Source organism: Thamnophis sirtalis, unplaced genomic scaffold, assembly GCF_051295495.1.
Source record: "Thamnophis sirtalis isolate CommonGarterSnake01/CBP01778 unplaced genomic scaffold, rThaSir2_p1.2 scaffold_13, whole genome shotgun sequence".
NCBI classification, from domain to species: domain Eukaryota; kingdom Metazoa; phylum Chordata; class Lepidosauria; order Squamata; family Natricidae; genus Thamnophis; species Thamnophis sirtalis.
In genome coordinates this window covers 24,810,973-24,829,903 of record NW_028261393.1, presented here as the reverse complement: position 1 = coordinate 24,829,903, position 18,931 = coordinate 24,810,973, and the positions used below count along the sequence as shown (strand labels likewise).

At 41.0% G+C, this 18,931-nt stretch overlaps 1 protein-coding gene across 1 annotated transcript in view; it reads right to left on the bottom strand.

Moving 5' to 3' along the window:
* Positions 1–18,931, bottom strand: part of CSMD2 (CUB and Sushi multiple domains 2) — a 771,224-nt gene that overhangs the window by 144,108 nt on the left and 608,185 nt on the right. The window contains exons 33-35 of the mRNA XM_087728138.1: positions 17,024–17,119; positions 10,932–11,135; positions 7,233–7,357 (exon numbers count right to left, since the gene is read on the bottom strand). Of these exons, the coding sequence (XP_087584264.1) occupies positions 7,233–7,357; positions 10,932–11,135; positions 17,024–17,119 (425 nt within the window). The remainder of the gene's footprint in view (positions 1–7,232; positions 7,358–10,931; positions 11,136–17,023; positions 17,120–18,931) is intronic.

The window sequence follows — 18,931 nt, the reverse complement described above, 5'->3', positions numbered from 1 at the left end:
GGTAGATTCACAAAGTTTATATAACAAATTCTCTCCACACTTAATTTATCAGTGTAGGAATCTTTATAGCAAAGAGCTTTGAAATGCATTGAAGAATATTTTGAGGCCTCTTCGATTCAGTTTTAATTAACATGGGGTTCCAAGTTTCATTGTTAACCCCATGGAAACTGAGATCCTGCCCTTGAATACATCTGAAAACTCCCTGCCATCATATAGGGCTCAAGTCTGGTGGATAAGGTCCTCAGAATTATAGTGCAGAGTCTAACCAATCTCTCACAGCGCAATCCAAATCTCTGAAATATGTCAGTTATGCTAGTTGGGAAATGTTTTTCCCGGAGAAAGCTGGTTAGGGAATTCTGTTGTAGAATGCCAGTCTAAGAGGTGAAATCCTTAATCTTTGATCATACCCACTTTCTTCTTGCAATGGGGATTCTTTTTAGTAAAATGGCAAGCCACATCAAACATTTTCCACTTAATTATGATATCTGCCCTTTAGCCAGGATGGCATTTGGGAGAAATTTATCCCATGGAAGTGCAACATTTGTTTTTCACTGAAGGCAATAGAAAAAAAGGAAGTGGTGTGTTTGGCAGGGTGACCATAAATAACTGTTTCTGACATTTTCAGTTGTTTTCCTCCTTAATTTGTCCTAAAGCCATTTTGTGAAAACTTTAAATCAAAACATAAATGAAACACAAGAGCCTTTTAGAGTTCACCTCTACAAAATGCTAATAACCCCCACAGAGCCTTTACAAATTGCTCCAGAGTCTACATAATTATCCAACTTGTTTGATAATATATTAACAGGTTTATATAGCCAAGTTTTTTTCTAAAGGAAGTTTAAAAACTCATATAAAGTAAGAAAAAGAAAAGAAAGAAAATTATCCAACTTGCAATGATTTCTATATAAGAGAACCTTAAATGTTGGTTTTATTCTCCTTTTTATTCTTCACTTCTTTTTCAGAAGGGGTTTTTTGGGGGGGGAGGAAAGAATGGAGGGGGGAATTCTAAAATTTCAATTCTAAAATGATATGCAAGATTTTAGGAACTGCAGTGTATATTTACTGAGAATTGCTACTTGGGAAATGAATAATTCATACAAAATGTCCTAGCAAGTGAACTCCTTGGTTAGATACAGCCTATACTCCACTTCCAAGAATGCTTTCATTCTTACCAGCTCACCTGATTTGCCAGGATTAACCTGGAATACAAAACAGAAATTGATGGAAGTCTAATACAATTCAGATGTTATATGCTCAGGTGGCCATTATTAAAACACTCTGGTTATGTTCACAGCAATACAGAGTTACAAGCAGCCAATTACACCTTAGTTATGCATACTGTAAAAAGTTAGCACCCAACCCTCTCCTAGAAGAATGAAATATTCTAGGAAATATTTAAAAAGGCAGAATATTATATTTCCCTGGTTGAGAAATGAAGAAACATGTTTTTCAAGGCAGGAAGCAGACTCACTCTTAATAGCCCTCACCCGCTTTAATAGCCCACAGCAGATGTCAGCACTTAAGGGATAAAGAGATGGCTACTTCATAAGCAAATACCCTCACCTAAGGTCCAACAAATGTAGGATTAGCCCTCAGCCATAATAGGAATTGCTCAAAGCCCTGTTGTGGTCTGCTGGTGGCCTGCGGAGCTGGCAGCAGAGTCAGACAGTGAGGAGGTTGGGAGGAACATGGGCCAGTCCTGAGGGCTGAGGAAAGCTCAGATGAGGGCTCTGCATCAGAGGCAGAGAGGGAGCTAGACAGCAGGGAGGCAGATGTACAGTTGGAGGCTGTTCCCAGTGTGTGCATGTGCAGAGCTGCCAGGAGACAGGAACAATTAAGAAAGCAGGGTCGACTTAACACCTTGGAGGTGATTGTCCCCTCCCATAAGAAACAAAAGAGGAATGAACAGGGAGTGGGCTTTTGCAGGAAACAATTTGTTCATTGGTCTGGAAAATTCTGTTTGTGAGAGACTCTGTGCCAAGTTTTGCTTTGCTCTGTGTTTGGACACTAGTTATCTGGTGGCACCCCTAACAAGATAAGGTGCGTGTGGACAAACATTCCTCTGAAAGACTGTTTGATAAGCTTTGCTGATTGTGAATGAAAGGAATTCACAGTTGTATAAATAAAAGAGGTTTTGTGGGGACCAACACTTTGTTTCTTGCTTTCTAAGGAAGTCTGGGTCAGAATAAGTCCCTTCATTACATCATCACCCAAGCCTGGGACTCAAAAGACAACCTACAAAGTTACCCCTGCAAGGCCCCATGGGAGACTGACAACCAATCAGAATACCTACCCTTACCCAGGAACAGGAAGCTCCAAGGCGGGCCTCAAGAGAGGGTATAAATCTCTCTCTCTCTCTTCCATGTGCTCAGTTGCCCAGGGCCTCAAACCATTTGGTCCTGTCCACCATGAAACCATCTTTCCAAGCAGCCTCCATGTTTCCAATGTCTTTCTCCCCACTTGGAACTGAACCCAGATGGAGATTTCTTCCAACAATATTAAACTGTCGACTCAGCTCATGTGTTTGCAAAATCTCTGCCCAGCTCTATGGGAATCCTAGCACATGAACCAGGATCATGGTTCATGCAATATGCACGTCGATTATGTAAGGACCTACTTCATCCCTGTACAAACAGATCAAACAACTTTCTTCAGGGCTGGGTCACAGACAACACCTGTTTAACCAGATCAGTGGCAAAGCTAGCAGTTACAAAGCCAGATAAATATTAACTTCAGATAGTTTCTTTTCCCCCCCTGGTTTAAGGTCTTGTATGAATCCAGACTGCTTAATTCAGTTTAGTTTAATATGAAAAGGTAGAAATTCAGTAAGTAAAGTGTTGCGGGAATGCAGCTTTGATTATGCATTCCAGTGCAAGGTTTTGTTGAATTTTGCAGAAACCTTTTATGAAGTCGTGGCCATCTTCAGGGACACATGCCATGCCATGATGTCATCATGCTAATGATGCTAATGACATAACTTGCTTCAGCTACATCTCATTTGTGATGACATAATGCCATGCATGGCATTGTTCCAAAGAACATGGAGAGAGAAGGAAACAGTATATTTTTCTCAAGAAGAGGGGGGGGGGAACTACATTTTCCTGAAATATTTCTTCGTGTTAATATCATTATTTTAGCTTCAATTCATATGATCTATTAGCTTCTAAAGACATCCTAATTTAGATACTACATTCCAAGAAAATAGAGCAAAAAATGTATTAATAGCAGGCTGGTTCTCCCAGTAGCTCCTTCTCCACCTCCACTGAAATTAACAAATGAAAGGAATAAATTATCGCCTTGATATCACAAGTGTCAAATGTTTTGCAATACATTTAGCAGTTCTACTAAAATGATCTTCCTTTTTCTCTTCCATGCTATGCTGTGAGAAATACCAATAACAAGGCAAATAAGTCTCAAACAAATCCAGAGCAAAACTAAATAAAAAAATGGATCTGCTAATCAATTTTGACACTCACAAAAGGATACGCCTTGTGAATTTGGAAGCTGCAAAATGGTCCTATTATGATGCTAATTGCTTCCTTCTCTTTTGCTAGGCTATTGAAGCAGAGCAGGATGAAGCAGAACAGGAGTCTCTCTTTCTGGCTTAATATATATATTGCAAACAATTGCAGTTGGTATCCTGGAGTTGGATCAGACCAAATTGTTCCTACTAATATCCTTTAGCAAACTTTTCACAGGTTTTAAAGAGCCAGTTACCTCTCTTTATATAGAGCTAAATACGTTTCATTTAAAAAAGTTTTATGCCATAGAAAATGCTAGTAATACTACTGTCTTTGAACTACATACTGTAGCTTGTTGTTGTTAGTTGTGAAGTCATGTCTGACCCATTGCAACTCCATGGACAATGTTCCTGCAGGCCTTTCTGTCCTCTACCATCCTCTGGAGTCCATTTAAGCTCACGCCTGCTCCTTTGGTGACTCCATCCAGCTGCCACATTCTCTGTTGTTCCCTTCTTCTCTTGCCCTCATTTGTTCCCAGCATTAGGCTCTTCTCCAGTGAGTCCTCCCTTTTCATTAAGTGGCCAAAGTATTTGAGTTTCATCTTCAGGATCTCGCCTTCTAAAGTGCAGTCAGGGATGACCTTCTCTGGGACTGACCGGTTGGATCACCTTGCAGTCCAAGGGACTCACAGGCGTCTTCTTCAGCACCAGAGTTCAAAGGCCTCCATTCTTTGGTGCTCAGCCTTTCTTATGGTCCAACTTTCACAGCCATCTATTGCAACTGGGAAAACAATAGCCTTGACTATTCACATTTGTGTTGGCAGGGTGATGTCTCTGCTTTTTAGTATGCTAACTAGATTTCCCATAGCTTTCCTCCCCAGGAGCAAGCATCTTTTAATTCCTTGGCTGCAGATCCCATCTGCGGTGATCTTTGAGCCCAGGAAAATAAAATCTGTCACTATCTTCATTTCTTCCCCATCTATTTGCCAGGAATTGAAAGTGCCGGATGGCATGATCTTAGTTTTTTTAATGTTGAGTTTCAGGCCAACTTTTGCACTGTCCTTCTTCACTCACATCAAGAGGCTCCGTACTTCCTTTTCACTTTCTGCCATTAGAGTGATATCCTCTGCTTATCTGAGGTTGTTAATAATTTTTAGTCCTTAGCTAGGAAAGCGTTAATAAAAGGGGTTGTTATATATCCCAATTTTTTCTCTATAACAACTTTTTCCAACCTGAAGATTTCCAGATTATGCTTTTTTACTGTCCTAATTACCTAGCAAATTATGTATGTAGAGTCCTAAAGGACACTGAGCAAGGAAACTTCTGCTATCAGATCATTTCTTTCAGAGATGAAAGTATTTGTGGCTTTTATCTCAAACAAACCTTTCTGAAGGTTCTGTGTTTTTCTTCAGGCATCGACTTTCATGTTTAGCAATCCTGGATGTCCACTAGCACTATGGCACGTAGTTAAATAAAATAGCTCGGAGACAATATACTGCACTCTTCCACCAAAAAAATGATGGAAGGTAAGAGGAAGAAATGACTTTGAAGATCATCAAGCCCAACGGTCTCCCCAGGGCAGAAATCCATAGTCCTTGACTTGTGATCACAATCAGAACCAGAATTTCTGTTGCTAAGCAAAGCCAAGTGAAGATTGGACCATAAGGAAAACTGAGTGGCAAAGAATGGAGGCCTTTGGACTCTGGTGCTGGAGAAGACTCCTGTGAATCCCTTGGACTGTAAGGTGAGCCAACTGGTCAGTCCTAGAGGAGATCGACCCTGACTGCTCTTTAGAAGACCAGATTCTGAAGAGGAAACTCAAATACTTTGGCCACCTAATCAGAAGGAAGGAAGATTCCAACCAGTGGTGCGTTCTGGATCTTGTTGCAACTGGTACAGTTGCAACAGAGCCCGGCGTGTACCACATGAATGAGCGCAGCGCGCACTTGCAATGCCTCCGCCTTAGCGGAGTGTCATGCAGCTGCTGTGTGCTCTGTGCACGTGCGCAGAAGCACCAAAGACCTCAAATACAGGTAAGGAGCTCGGGTGGGCAGGAACGGTACCCAGTGCTCTGGGCAGGCACTGGTACGCCCGTACCAGGGCATACTGCCTGCAACCCACCACTGGTTCCGACAGATGTCTGCTTGAGTTGCCACAGTCTTTCAGGGGAATGTTGATAAACACCCACCTTATCTCCCTTGGAAGGCTGCCAGAGACCTAAATGCAGAGCAAGAACTTTTCAAAGTTTGAACAGATCAAATGAACTAATTGCTTCCTGCAAAAGCTCACGTCCTGTTCACTCCTCTTTTATGGCTTATGGGAAGGGCCAATCATCTCCATGCCTTACTCCTGAGTCGACCCTATTTTCTTAATTGTTCTTGCCTTCTGGCAGCTCTGCACATCACACACTGGGAACAGGCTCCCGCTGTTCTTCTGCCTCACTGATGTCAGACTCTGGAGGCTCTGGAGGCAGCAAATAACTACCAGATGGTCTTGACCCCTTCTCTCCCTCCGACGCAGAGCCCTCATCCTAGCCTTCCCCAGACTCCAGGACTGGCCCATATTCCTCCCCAACCTCCTCACTGTCCAAATTTGCTGCCAGCTCTACTGGCCGCTGGAGGGCCACAACAAGTTCCTCCAATTCTCCCAATTACCTGAGTACAGCAGTGCTCATCAGTGCCTTTAAAAATGGCAGACTGCTGCACAGACTTCCTGGTCAGAGAGAAAGAATTTGCTCTTTGATTTCCATCTTCAAACCTGAGCTAACCGGACCATCAAAAGAAGAACGCCGCCATGAGATTTTGCCTCTGATGAAGTGAGCTGCATAGCTCCTGCCCTTTAACAAAATGTCTATTAGCCTGAAAAGATGCTATCAGATCCTTTCCGACTTTCTGGCTGCCATAGACATAGCCCTCCGCCCACGATGTTTTCTATGAGATAAATAGTCTCCTTGACACTTGCCACATCAGTGCTTTCATACAGAATTAAATCTTGGACAGTAGCTTTACTAATAACTAGTCTGAAAGGGAAGAAAAAGCAGATTGAAAGACTAACATCTTGACTTCTTAGGCTACAAGCTGAAAGAAAGAAAGAGCAGTCTTTGTTTGTGTTCTTACCCAGGCTTCCTTGAACAGCAAGAAACAGAGTCTTGATCCCATCCAAACCCCTTTTATTTATATGACTGTGAATTCCTTTCATTCGCAATCCGCAAGGCTTAGCAAGCTGTCTTTCAGAGGAATGTTTATCAACATGAACCTTATCTCACTTGGCAAGCTGTCAAATAACTAGTTTCCAAATGCAGGGCAAGGCAAAACTTGACACAGAGTCTCTTATAGTTACAAACAGATCTTTCAACTCTTGACACGACTGAAGGAACAAATTGTTCCCTGCAATGCCCACTCCCCATTGGTTTCTCTTTTGTTTCCTATGGGAGGGGACAATCACCTCCAAGGTGTGGCTTTACTCTTAAGTCGATCCTGCTTTCTTAGTTGTTCTTGTCTTCTGGCAGTTCTGCACATGCACACACTGGGAACAGCATCCAGCTGTTCATCTGCCTCCCTGCTGTCTAGCTCCCTCTCTGCCTCCAATGCAGAGCCCTCATCTGAGCTTTCCTCAGCCCCCACGGGACTGGCCCATGTTCTTCCCCAACCTCCTCACTATCCAACTCTGCTGCCGGCTCTGATGGCTGCTGGCAGGCCACAACAGTTTGAGTCCTTTCTTCCCAATCTGAGCTGGCTTGTTAACTTAGCCATTCTTCGTAACCATGCTTTACCTGTATTCCAGCTCCTTCAGGGACAGTTATTTTCCACACACAGTTGAGGCTGTTCAAGTAGGGCTCAGGGAATCCAGGGGACAAAATGGTGCCTTTTCGCTCTGTTAAGTTTCCACCACAAGGCACTGAAATAGACAAGAAAGTCTATGTTACATCAACAGTCCTTGAGACGGAAATCATTCTACTGATCAATGGCAGCTATTTTTAATCCCCAGAATAATTATCCAATTATTCTCTCAGATGCCTAGTCTCTTCCACCCTAAAACCTAAGAGCAGGTTTTGATTGTTGCTGCATAAATTGACATGTATTCAAAAAAGCCAAAAGACAACACATTAACGCCCACTCATCTCTGCACCTTTTGCACATACAAATAATCATTGTGTCAGGATTCCAAATAGCATCCAGAATTAAATCAGAGTCCAAGGCAAAGTATTGCTCAAAGTTCCAATTTATTAAGAGAGCCATGTTGGCACATCTGAGAAAACCCAAATCTGAAAGCTTCCCAGTTTTCCCCACCCAGTTGAAAGTTCAAGATCTTGCCCCCACATCCACAAGTCCATCACTTGGTCCAATATCCCACTGCCAGGCCTCCAGGTCCACCCCTCCAGTTCTGGTCAGGTGCAGAGGTGCAGAGACAAAGGATGACTTTGGCTTTCTAGAAAGAATTTTGTTATGGCTGCATATCATCTAACTCCGTACAATCCTCCCCTCCCATTTTCCCACAATAGAAAATGCATAGACACACTGTTCTTTGGACTAACAATTGCTGCTTCATGTCATGATCCTCCTTCTGCAGGTAACCCAGGTACCATCACCTGTCTTTCCACTTTGCCTGGTGAAGAAGACAACCTTCCATATCAATACTGTTTTTGCTATAGTGACATTTCCTTGTCTGGAGATAAAAGCGTGGTAGCACCAATTAAGATCAACAAAGATGCTTCCAGACATTCAGATTTTTGGCTGCTGTAGACTAACATGACTTTCCTCCTATATTGTTTGAATGTAACAGAGAAGGGGAGGTATTGCATGTTATGCACCCCATTGCTTAGGAATGTACATCTAATAGAAGAAAAGCTTTCTTTGTGGCATGCCCTTCTTTATTGAATATTATCCCCCCAAGGTATGGTTGCCCCCCATCCTTTGCTTTCTCAAAAACATGGTTTTGCCAATGTGCCTGGGTCAGTGGTGGGATTCAATTTTTTTACTACTGGTTCTGTGGGCATGGCATGGCTTGGTGGGCGTGGCAGGAGAAGGTTACTGAAAAATCCCCATTTCCTCTCGATCAGATGGGACTCGCGAGGCAGAGAATAGATGGGGTGAGGCTAATCAGAGGTGCTATTTGCTGGTTCTCTGAACTACTCAAAATTTCCACTACTGGTTCTCCAGAACTGGTCAGAACCTGCTGAATACCACCTCTGGACTGGGTACTATAAATGGAGCCGATTAAGTGGCTGATTTGATTGTAATGTTATTGCCATGGTGGTGTTTTTAATGGGGTTTTATTATGTGATAGATCTTTTAAATGTTTTAAACCATCCAGAGTCATATGTGTGTGGCTTGGGAAGCTATATTAATTTGTTTAATAAATAAATAACTTTAGGGAGGATGTACATCCCAAGGAAAATCCTGCAGCAAAAGACAGAGAATGTTCAGACTCTGAGATGTGCACCAATTCTTCATGCATCTTTGTTGGATGACTTTGAATGCAATATAAAAAAGGAGGACATGTTGAAAGAACATTCCCTGTTCCTTTCCTGCAGCATCTACATATGATTTGCACCTGCTGGAGAACCTCAGCCGTTTCCCCCAGCAACACTGAATCATGTCCTCCCCTGAAACAAGCTTCTGTAGAAAGGAAACGGTACCCGAGATAAAAGATGCAAATTATATCTGAAATGAAATGAGCTCTACCCCTGCATAATTTATTTGGCATCAGGATTTACCAAAATGCATTTTAATTTCTGCTAGCTTTGAGGAGGGGAAAGAAAAGAATCAGGACCCTGAACTCACAAGAAACATTTCTCCAGCAACCCCAAGATTGCTGAGCTATCAGGAGGGTTCCTCTAATTCCTTCTGAGGAAACCTCTGCAGCCACAGAGGTTAGAAGCCTGCTTTTTTATGTGCACACTTATTGCCAGAAAAGCTAATTCTGCAAATACCAAATAACTTTGCATATTGCTTCAATCACAACAACACAAGAGCACACAACAGAAACAAACTTAACATAAACTGCTCCAAACTTGATTGCAGAAAATACGACTTCAGCAACAGAGTGGTCAGTGCCTGGAATGCACTACCTGACTCTATTGTTACATCTTCAAATCCCCAGAACTTCAACCTTAAACTGTCTATTGTTGGCTTCACTCCATTCCTAAGAGGTCCATAATGGGGGAGTGCATAAGCGCACCAACATGCCTACCATGCCTGTCCTAAAAAACCCATTTATTCATACCCATTTCATTCATACTCATGTTTATTCTTATACCTATTGTCTTGTAAACAATTGACAAATCAAATAAATAAATAAAATATAAAACAAAACATGCCCATATTAGAAGTTACACAGGAATAATTACAACAATCATTTGGAGAACATATGTGATTATAATATATTCATGATGGAAGCCTTTAGAAAGGATTTCTACTGTTCCAAATAGATTTGGAAAATCTCAGATCGCTAAACAAAGAACAGCTCAATCCTTCTTTTCCTTCATCTTTGCCGTAAAGTAGTGTTTCTCAACTTCCGCAACCTAGAGATGTGTACACTTCACCTCCCAGAATTCCATAGCCAGCCAGATCCAATCCTGCTCAACATTTTTCAAGATCAACCAAAGTTTGTTTGTTTGTTTGTTTGTTTGTTTCTTTCGTCAAATATCTACGAGATAACAGGTATAAGTATAAACATAGATATGAACACAGGAAATGGGGACAAATAAATGGGGACAGTAGGGATGCTGGTGTACTTATGCATGTCCCCTTACAGACCTCTTAGGAATGGGGTGAGGTCCACAGCAGACAATTTAAGGTTAAAGATATGGGGGTTTGAGGATGTAACAACAGAGTCAAGTAGTGCATTCCAGGCATTGACCACTCTTACTGAAGTCATATTTTCTGCAATTGAGTTTGGCGCAGTTTATCTTGAGTTTGTATCTATTGTTTGCCCATGTATTATTATTGCAATTGAAGCTGAAGTAGTTATTGACAGGTAGGACATTGCAGCAGACAATTTTGTGTAGGTCAGGCTGTAGGTGGCCTAGTTCTAGGTTGTACAAGCCCAAAATTTCAAGCCTGGTGACATAGGGAATTCTATTGTGAGCAGAGAAGTGGAATACTCTTTTCGTGAAATACTTCTGGACTCACTCAATTGTATTATTGTTTGATATACAGTGTGGATTCCAGGCAGACGAGCTGCATTTGAGAATTGTTCTGGCAAAGATTTTGTATGCCCTAGTTTGCAGTACAATGTTACTGGTACAAAATTATTTAGTTTCTCCCATGGGTTGGGTCATAGCTCTAAGGCAATGTTTCTCACCTGGGCAGATTTAAGACGTGTGGACTGGGAGTCAAAGTCCATACATCTTAAGACTGCTGAGGTTGAGAAACACTGTTCTAAAGTCTGTTATAAAAAAAGAAAATGAGCATGCCGCAGAATGACTGGCTGTGAATTCCATTTAGACCTATCCTTGGCGGATACATACCAAGACAAGTAGGCACCGAAGAGTTCCACTGGGCCAGAGTTCCAGGCATCGTCAAGCATTCAATGCTGTGGGATCCTTTGAGGGCATAGCCAGCATTACACTCAAACTGGATCACAGCCCCCACTGAGAAATCACTGCCAATCCGTCTCCCATAACGGGGCTCTGGCACGGAGCTGCACTGGGTCGCACTGGTTCGTGGAACCGCTTCAAAAGACAGAGAAAGGAAAACATCATGGAGCAAAATAGATACTGAACCCTATGGAAAGCTTTTTCATTGGGCTTGGCTTTCAAGCTCTTAAGATAAACCTTCTGTAGGAGATCAAGAATGAAACATATACTTCAAAAGTATCCTTGTGTTATAGCCTGTGTTTATCATTATTTCCAGGCAAGGTAATGAAACATGACCTTTCCTTCCTCCTCCAGCAAAGCTCCCAGAGGCAACATACAGGGAGCATCCTATGTTAAATAGCAAAGCTAATATCAATATCCAAGAGATTAAGTCCTTATTTCTCCTTTTTTCCTGAATATTTTCCGGAGGATCAATCCATTCTAGAAATAAATATCAGGACCTTCTGCAGCTGAAATTTAGAATCCAGAGTCATCCAGAGTGACACTATGGAGAACGTAAATGTCACAAAGAGTCCTGTGCTTATTTATGTTTTAAATTAAGGACATTATAGACTTGGTAAGCAGATGCTTTTCTACAGGAGCTAAAAGTTAGAAGTCAGCTAGACCATCACCTATAACGCAAATAGTATCTGAAATAATTCCTTCCCAGGATCAATATACAATATATACAATATACAATATCAGAGTTGGAAGGGACCTTGGAGGTCGTCTAGTCCAACCCCCTGCCTAGGCAGGAAACCTTATACTGTTTCAGACAAATGGCTATCCAACATCTTCTTAAAAACTTCCAGTGTTGGGGCATTCACAACTTCTGGAGGCAAGCTGTTCCACTGATTAATTGTTCTAACTATCAGGAAATTTCTCCTCAGTTCTAAATTGCTTCTCTCCTTGATTAGTTTCCACCCATTTTTGTCCGGCCCTCAGATGCCTTGGATAATAGTTTGACTCCCTCTTTTTTGTGGCAACCCCTGAGATATTGGAACACTGCTATCACATCTCCCCTAGTCCTTCTTTTCATTAAACTAAAAAGAAGGAGTAGGGGAGACATGATAGCAGTGTTCCAATATATTTTTTACCAGATTTTATTAAATTCTCTCTGTCTATTTTATTTCCTGACTGCTATTCATCAATTTAACTGCACACTTATGCCACCGATGATAGTAGACAATGATTGATCTTGCCACAAAAAAACTCCATGAGGTGGATAAGGGGTGGGATGCTGAAGCTTGGGGCAATGGAAAGGATAGATGGGTAAGAAATCCCTGGGGCCCGTTAGTCATTTGTTTCTCCAGAGAAAATATTCAGAGTTCAAAGTAAGCATTTCAGTTGTTCTGACCTCCAAATGAAATTCCCATTTTGAAAGTTTACCCCAAGTTCAGGATAAAACTGCATTTTGTACTGTTTTGAGTGATATGATTCCCAAATTGGACTCTTTTTTAGAGGAAAAAAACATAATTGCAGTAGTCAATAAGGTTTTAGTTTAATGCTGTTGCTGCAGAGAGAACACTTGTGTGTGTGTGTGTGTGTGTGTGTGTGTGTGTATGTATGAGTGCATGTGTGTGAGAGACAGAGAGAGAGAGAGAGGGAGAATTTCAAGCACATTCTTATATTATTTGGACTAGTTCTTTGTGTAGAGGGACATAAGTTAGAAATCATAAGTAGGTTCATTTGGAAACAACTACTCCTGGTCCAGGCAACTTCCATTATATATAATTCCCTATAGTTAGTAAATATAGTGATTTTCTTGCAAGTAATATTATGCTACCTCCCCCCCACCCTCCAGTTGGTTAGGGTGCATTTTTTATCCCTTGTCAAGAAGAAGGCATTTTGTGAACTTTTCACTCATTGTAGAATGGGGTCTTCTGTGTCACTCAATTAACCAAAGATTACAGGATGGTTTAGAAAGGTATCACTTTGGTCAGAATGGCCATAACACAGGATTAATCGGATCTGGCAATAATTACCTAATGATGCATCTAATGAAAGAGTCTTTGTGGACAGGTGACACAGTGACACATATGTGCTCAAGTGTAGATGTTGCCTTATGGAGCATTTACTAGCTGTTTCTCCCTTCCTTTCAAATCAGCAACCTAAGAAGTGTGTCTTTGCTGCTGCTTTATTATTTATAAGTGGTTTTCAAAAAAATAATAATCCACTGCTGTTACTTCTTGGCTGGACTCAATTTCTGGCTGTTTGCAGAGACAATGATGCACAATCTGTTTTTACCTTCAGTTGTTTGCTATGCAGTTACTTAAAAACAAAACAAAACAAATCAAAAAACAAAATAATCCCCTTGGCCAATATTTCTGTTGGCCGGAAGATAGGTTGAGTTCAGGACAGATTACATTTGTGACTCTAAGACAAAAGCAGAGAAAAGCAAAGACAATTCAAGTTGTTCTTTCTGGATCTGAAGCAATCTGTGTTATCTTCCACTATAATACAGTCCACTTAGAGATTTCTGAGATCATGTCCACGTGATACTGTCTTATTCCAAAATCAAAAACCAAGGGATTTTTTTTGTTCTGCAACCACTACCTTGCATGAAGACAGGTAGTCTTCAACTTAAAACCAAAATTGGGGCCACAATTTCCCTTGCTAAGCAAAGCAGTTGTTAAGTGAGTCACACCTAATTTCATAGTCTTTTTTGTCATGGCTGTTAAGCAAATTGCTGCAGTTGGTAAGTGAATCCTGCAACCATTAAGTGAATTTGGTTTCCTCCCATTGACTTTGCTTGTTGGAAGCTAGTTATGGCAATCATGTGATACTAGGACACTGCAAACATCATAAATACATACCAGTTGCCAGGTGCCCAAATTTTGATCACAGGATATGATCTGAAATGGTCACCAGTGTGAGGGCTGATCATAAGTCACTTTTTTCAGTGCTGTCATAACCTTGAACACTACCTAAAGGAATGGTTGTAATTTGGGGAGTATCTGTATGCTCAAGCCAAAGTGATACCTGTCCTGTGCATTGTAAAGAATGGGAAAACCAGTTGGATGACATTGAGATGAATCTGATGTGAGCTTAAGGAAGTCAGGCACAAAATTGGAGGAATAATAATATACCATCAGGGGAGAATGTTATAATGAAAGTGTTAGAGTGTGCAGAGATGGACAAACTTACAAAAGAAATAAAAGAAAAGGAGGAAACGGAATATTATATGGTATGGAATGAGTGGTACAAATGGCCAGAGGACAGGTGTAAAGCTTAAGGAAAGGCTAAATGAAGAAGACACAGGAGTTAGAAATTAGCAATATATAGGTAGAGATGAACAAATATGTATAAATGGAAATGTTACATAATTAAGGATTGTAAATTAAGGAACGTACATAATAGTATCATATGTATAGACAAAGAGAAACTGAAATAAAGGGGTAGAAGTGCATTTACGATGGATGCATACCAAGGTGGAAATGTTGTACAGAAGGAAATTGCAAAAAAAATGTCTTTTAAAAAAAAACTGTTTAATAAAAATATTTTTTTAAAAAGAAAGTCAGGCATAAGAAGTAGGAAATGCCTGTTTGCATTGCGATTTTTTATAGAGAGGCAATCAGCAAGAACCGTAGGGGTGGGGGCTTGCAATTACACTTAGGCGGGAAGAAGGAAACTCTCATTTGACTTCTTCAGTGTCTAGTTAAATCATTAAAAAATGCTATCAAAATAGGTTCTCCAAAACAGGCTGAGTGAGGACTGAATGGATCTCTGATTAGGCAGACAAAGCATCAAAAGAAATCCAAGCTGAGTTTCTCTGTGGTGGCTCATACTTTGCCCTAAATCAAACTCCCCTACACTTCCAAGGGGCAACTCTGAGGCTGAGGTCCTTGTGGAGAAGGACTCTCAAGTGCCTTTTTTTCTTATCCCCTCTGGAGAACATCACACACACCAGATGTGTCATTAATTAGGAGTTTCCTTATTGAAGCCTTTGAAAAACATCCCGGGGAACAGAAATCTATGAAAAAGTAAAGCTTGTTCGAAGAATCTAAAAGTAGCATTTCAAGAGGGGCTTTTGATGGGGAACCAAGCAGGCACATTGCATGTACTCACAAAGGCAGTTTATTTAGGAGGGAAAGTAAGTGTGTGTGTGTGTGTGTGTGTGTGTGTGTGTGTGTGAGTCTCTGGATATTTTCCACTTGAAAAAAACAAACAAATAATGCAGCTATGGTCACTAGGGTGGTTGCTGACATTTGGAACTTGCCAAAGTGCTTTCTTGTTTAGAGGTTTAGAGCTGAGCATCATTGACTTTGCTTTCTTTGCACAAGATCTCACTGTCAGTTCATGTGGGGTACATGGGAATCACAGAACCACAGAACTGGAAGGAACATCTCAACTCATGTAGTCTATCTGGAGTTTTCAACTCTACTTTACTGAAAAGTAGTACTTACTTACATACAATAGACAGATCCTTGCCAGACTAAAGCTATATGAATATACAGGCGGTGGCTATCCTTATGCTCTGTATCCTATCCATGAGGGTGTGGTGCTGTATGCCTCTCCCCCCACCCCCCACTTTCTGGAATGTTCTCCCTCCTTCCTGGGAAACTGCCTCCTACTTCACTGTAATCCATCAGACCAAGCACCCCTTCCATTGGTACCATCTCTCACAATCAGCCCCAACATCTTTGACGTATGATCATCCAGTCTGCGTTTTGAAGATATATGAACAAGTGATAAGCAATGGGTAGCTCATACAGCCGGAAGAAGGCGCTATTCTGTTCTTCTAATTTGACTCATCTTTAATTTGATGCTAGAATGTCTCCTAGCTTTGGAGTGTGTAATCTTTTTCCTACTTAAAATTTTGACCATCTGCTCTTACCACATGGCTCTCAGGAGAAGATGCTGGCTCACTCATAAGATGGCTTCAGTGTATGACATAAACATGGATCAACATCTACTGACCTCAATATTACTTGCTAATCCTCCCTTCATCCCTGCTTATCATTTGGTGGCTATCAACGTCTTTGAAAATAAAGATGGTGATGGAAATTGGTTTGTTCCCCTTCTAAGCACTGCCAGTATTGCTGTTATCGGATCAAAATGTAGACATCAAGAAGTTGGTGTGTGCTAAGGGAGGTGGCCACTTTCAACTCTAAGAGAGACTGTGATGAGGGAACAATTTCAATGCAGACCTAGATCTGTACCCACAATTCTTGCAATTGTTGGTTGCTAGAAAGATTTCCTGAGCTGGCGCAGTGGTTAGAGTGCAGTACTGCAGGCTACTTCAGCTGCCTGCTAGCTGCAGTTTGGCAATTCAAATCTCACTGGCTCAGGGTTGACTCAGCCTTCCATCCTTCCAAGGTGGGTAAAATAAGGACCCAGAATGTTGTGGGGGCAATATGCTGACTCTGTAAACCACTTAGAGAAGATTGTAAAAGCACTATGAAGTGGTATATAGTCAAATAGTTTCCATTTGTTTTGAGAACTCTGTAGTTTCTTATTTATATTACAAAGGTTATAATTTTACAAATCAGGAGTATAGATAGATTCTTACAGCATTTTTTAAAAGAATACCAAACTAAATGAGTTTATAATAAAATTATCCTGCTGAGTTCTTATACCAAGCGAACTGGCCAAGTTGATATTTGGAATTTTTGATTCCATTCCTCTTCCATTGAATTTCCATCTCAATTCTACCATACATTGCCTACATTCTGATTATACACTGACACAAACTCTGCTTAGCAAAATTCGTGTTTTTTTTCCACATAACATGCACTGCGTAAACAAGTGAATGTCAGGAGAAGGTGAGGAACAAAAGGGGAAAAAATGGTGCAATAAGATTTTATGTCTGAGCCCAGAGGAGTTCTGACTTTGCATTTAAAGTCACTATAAATTGCAGTATGGCATATTATCCATTGAGAAAACTTCAGGCCCCAATCTTTCCTATTATTTCTGGAGTGCTTATGCTCTATTTTTATTTGACTGTCACAGTCAGCAGAGTTATTTCCAGACTCCTCACCTACCTTGATAGACAAAATGGAAACCTTTGGCTGTGGCCTGCCCTTTGGCACTGAATTTGATCAGTATTTGGTTGGTGGTAGCCAGAGGCAATGATTCACCTAGGATGGAAGGAAAAAAACGACCTTCAGCAAAATGCAATAAAATAAGAAACTTCTTTACTAGACCACATTACCACCTACTCTTTATGAATGGCACACCTGCAAATTAAGTAAATTAAGTTCCAGGAAAGTAAAAATGTTGATTTGTGAGAAAATATAGCACACACACACACAAAAAAAACACCAAAAGAAAGCAAATAAGTTTAAAAGCAATACAAACTTGAAATGAAAGTAAGAAATAGATTAAAATGAAAGCAAATGACCTCAACTCACTAAAAGGTTTTGGACAATACCTGGGAGAATAAAAAACGTCTATTCCTGTGGCCAAAAAGGCCAAAAGGTGGGCATCTATTGAGACTTTGGGGGAAGGCTTTCCACAAAAGGAATATCTTTTTCCCATCATTGCCTGTTTCATTGCCTCTGATGACGTTATTGTTAGAATCATATAGGCATTATTACATTGGTCCTTCCCTATCATAATCAAGAACATTTCAGAAGCAGCAGAACACAACTTCTGAGATCTGCAAGTGACCATCGTACACAGTCCAGAGGCTGCCACATGAGGACAAATGCATTGCAAAGATTGCTTGAAGATGGGAGGTACTTCTAATGTAATCTACCAGATCCTCTGCACGGATTGCCCCTGTGACTATGTAGGATAGATGGGGAGGAGACTAACCACCAGATTGCAAGAACACGTGAGCGGTCAGATGAGAAGATTAGAACTCCTTGGAAGCCACACATTGCAACGAACAAGGACATACATTCAATTTTGTGGCTACTAAAATTGTTGATCGAGCAGGAACAAAAATGGCCAGGGAAATGACTGAAGCCTGGGAAATGGTTCCCTTGTCAGTCAATAGAGTGCTGATTTACCACCAACTTGTCAGGAGCCAAGGACTCGGCAGCACAAGGAAACAACAGACAACAATTTAATAGCTGGCCAACAACACCTCGATCAGCAACTAAAAAGCTACACACAACCAGACTCCACATAAATTCTATGCATAGAATAGCCCAAAGCACACATTCTGATAGAGAATGGTTCCCTAAAGGTGGGCTCCAGCGTAAGTCCAAAAGCTCAGAAGACTGAACTTCTGGTCTCAGCAATCGACCCAGATTGGATCTTGCAACATTAGCCTGAGACATTTATATTTGCCTTCTTCCCAGTCAACTTTGAAAGTTTGCCTAAACAAAGCCAAGATCAGTCTGGGATACCTATCAGCTGCAGTTTATTATTTATTTCTTATTTATTAAGAACATTTATATACAGCCTATTGATTTAGGACAATGGTGAAATTCAAAAAAATTTTTTACTACCAGTTCTGTAGGCATGGCTTGGTGGGCGTGGTGTGGCTTGGCGGGCATGGCAGGGGAAGGATACTGCAAAATCTCCATTCCCACCCCACTCTGGGACCCATTTGCCAGTTCTCCAAACTACTCAAAATTTCCACTACTGGTTCTCTAGAACCTGTCAGAACATGCTGGATTTTACCCCTGACTTCTGAGCAGTCTCACTGCTACATTCAGGATCAGCTACAGCTACCAGAATATGTCCATTTGTAGCCCCATGTACAGCATTTTAGAGTAGATTCACAAATTGGTGGTCAGGACATGAATTATAGTTGTCAAACTGAAAACGAGATCTGTTTTTACTCAGTTTCCTTTCTCTATAAATAACACCGCCCCTAAAATTATGTGAACAATGGTGGGATAACTTCCCTTTTCCCTGTGGGTTGAGCTGGAAATCGCCACGGCTAAACATCTTAAGCGATCACAAAGAGTATACTCAAATAGCCATCACAGAACTGA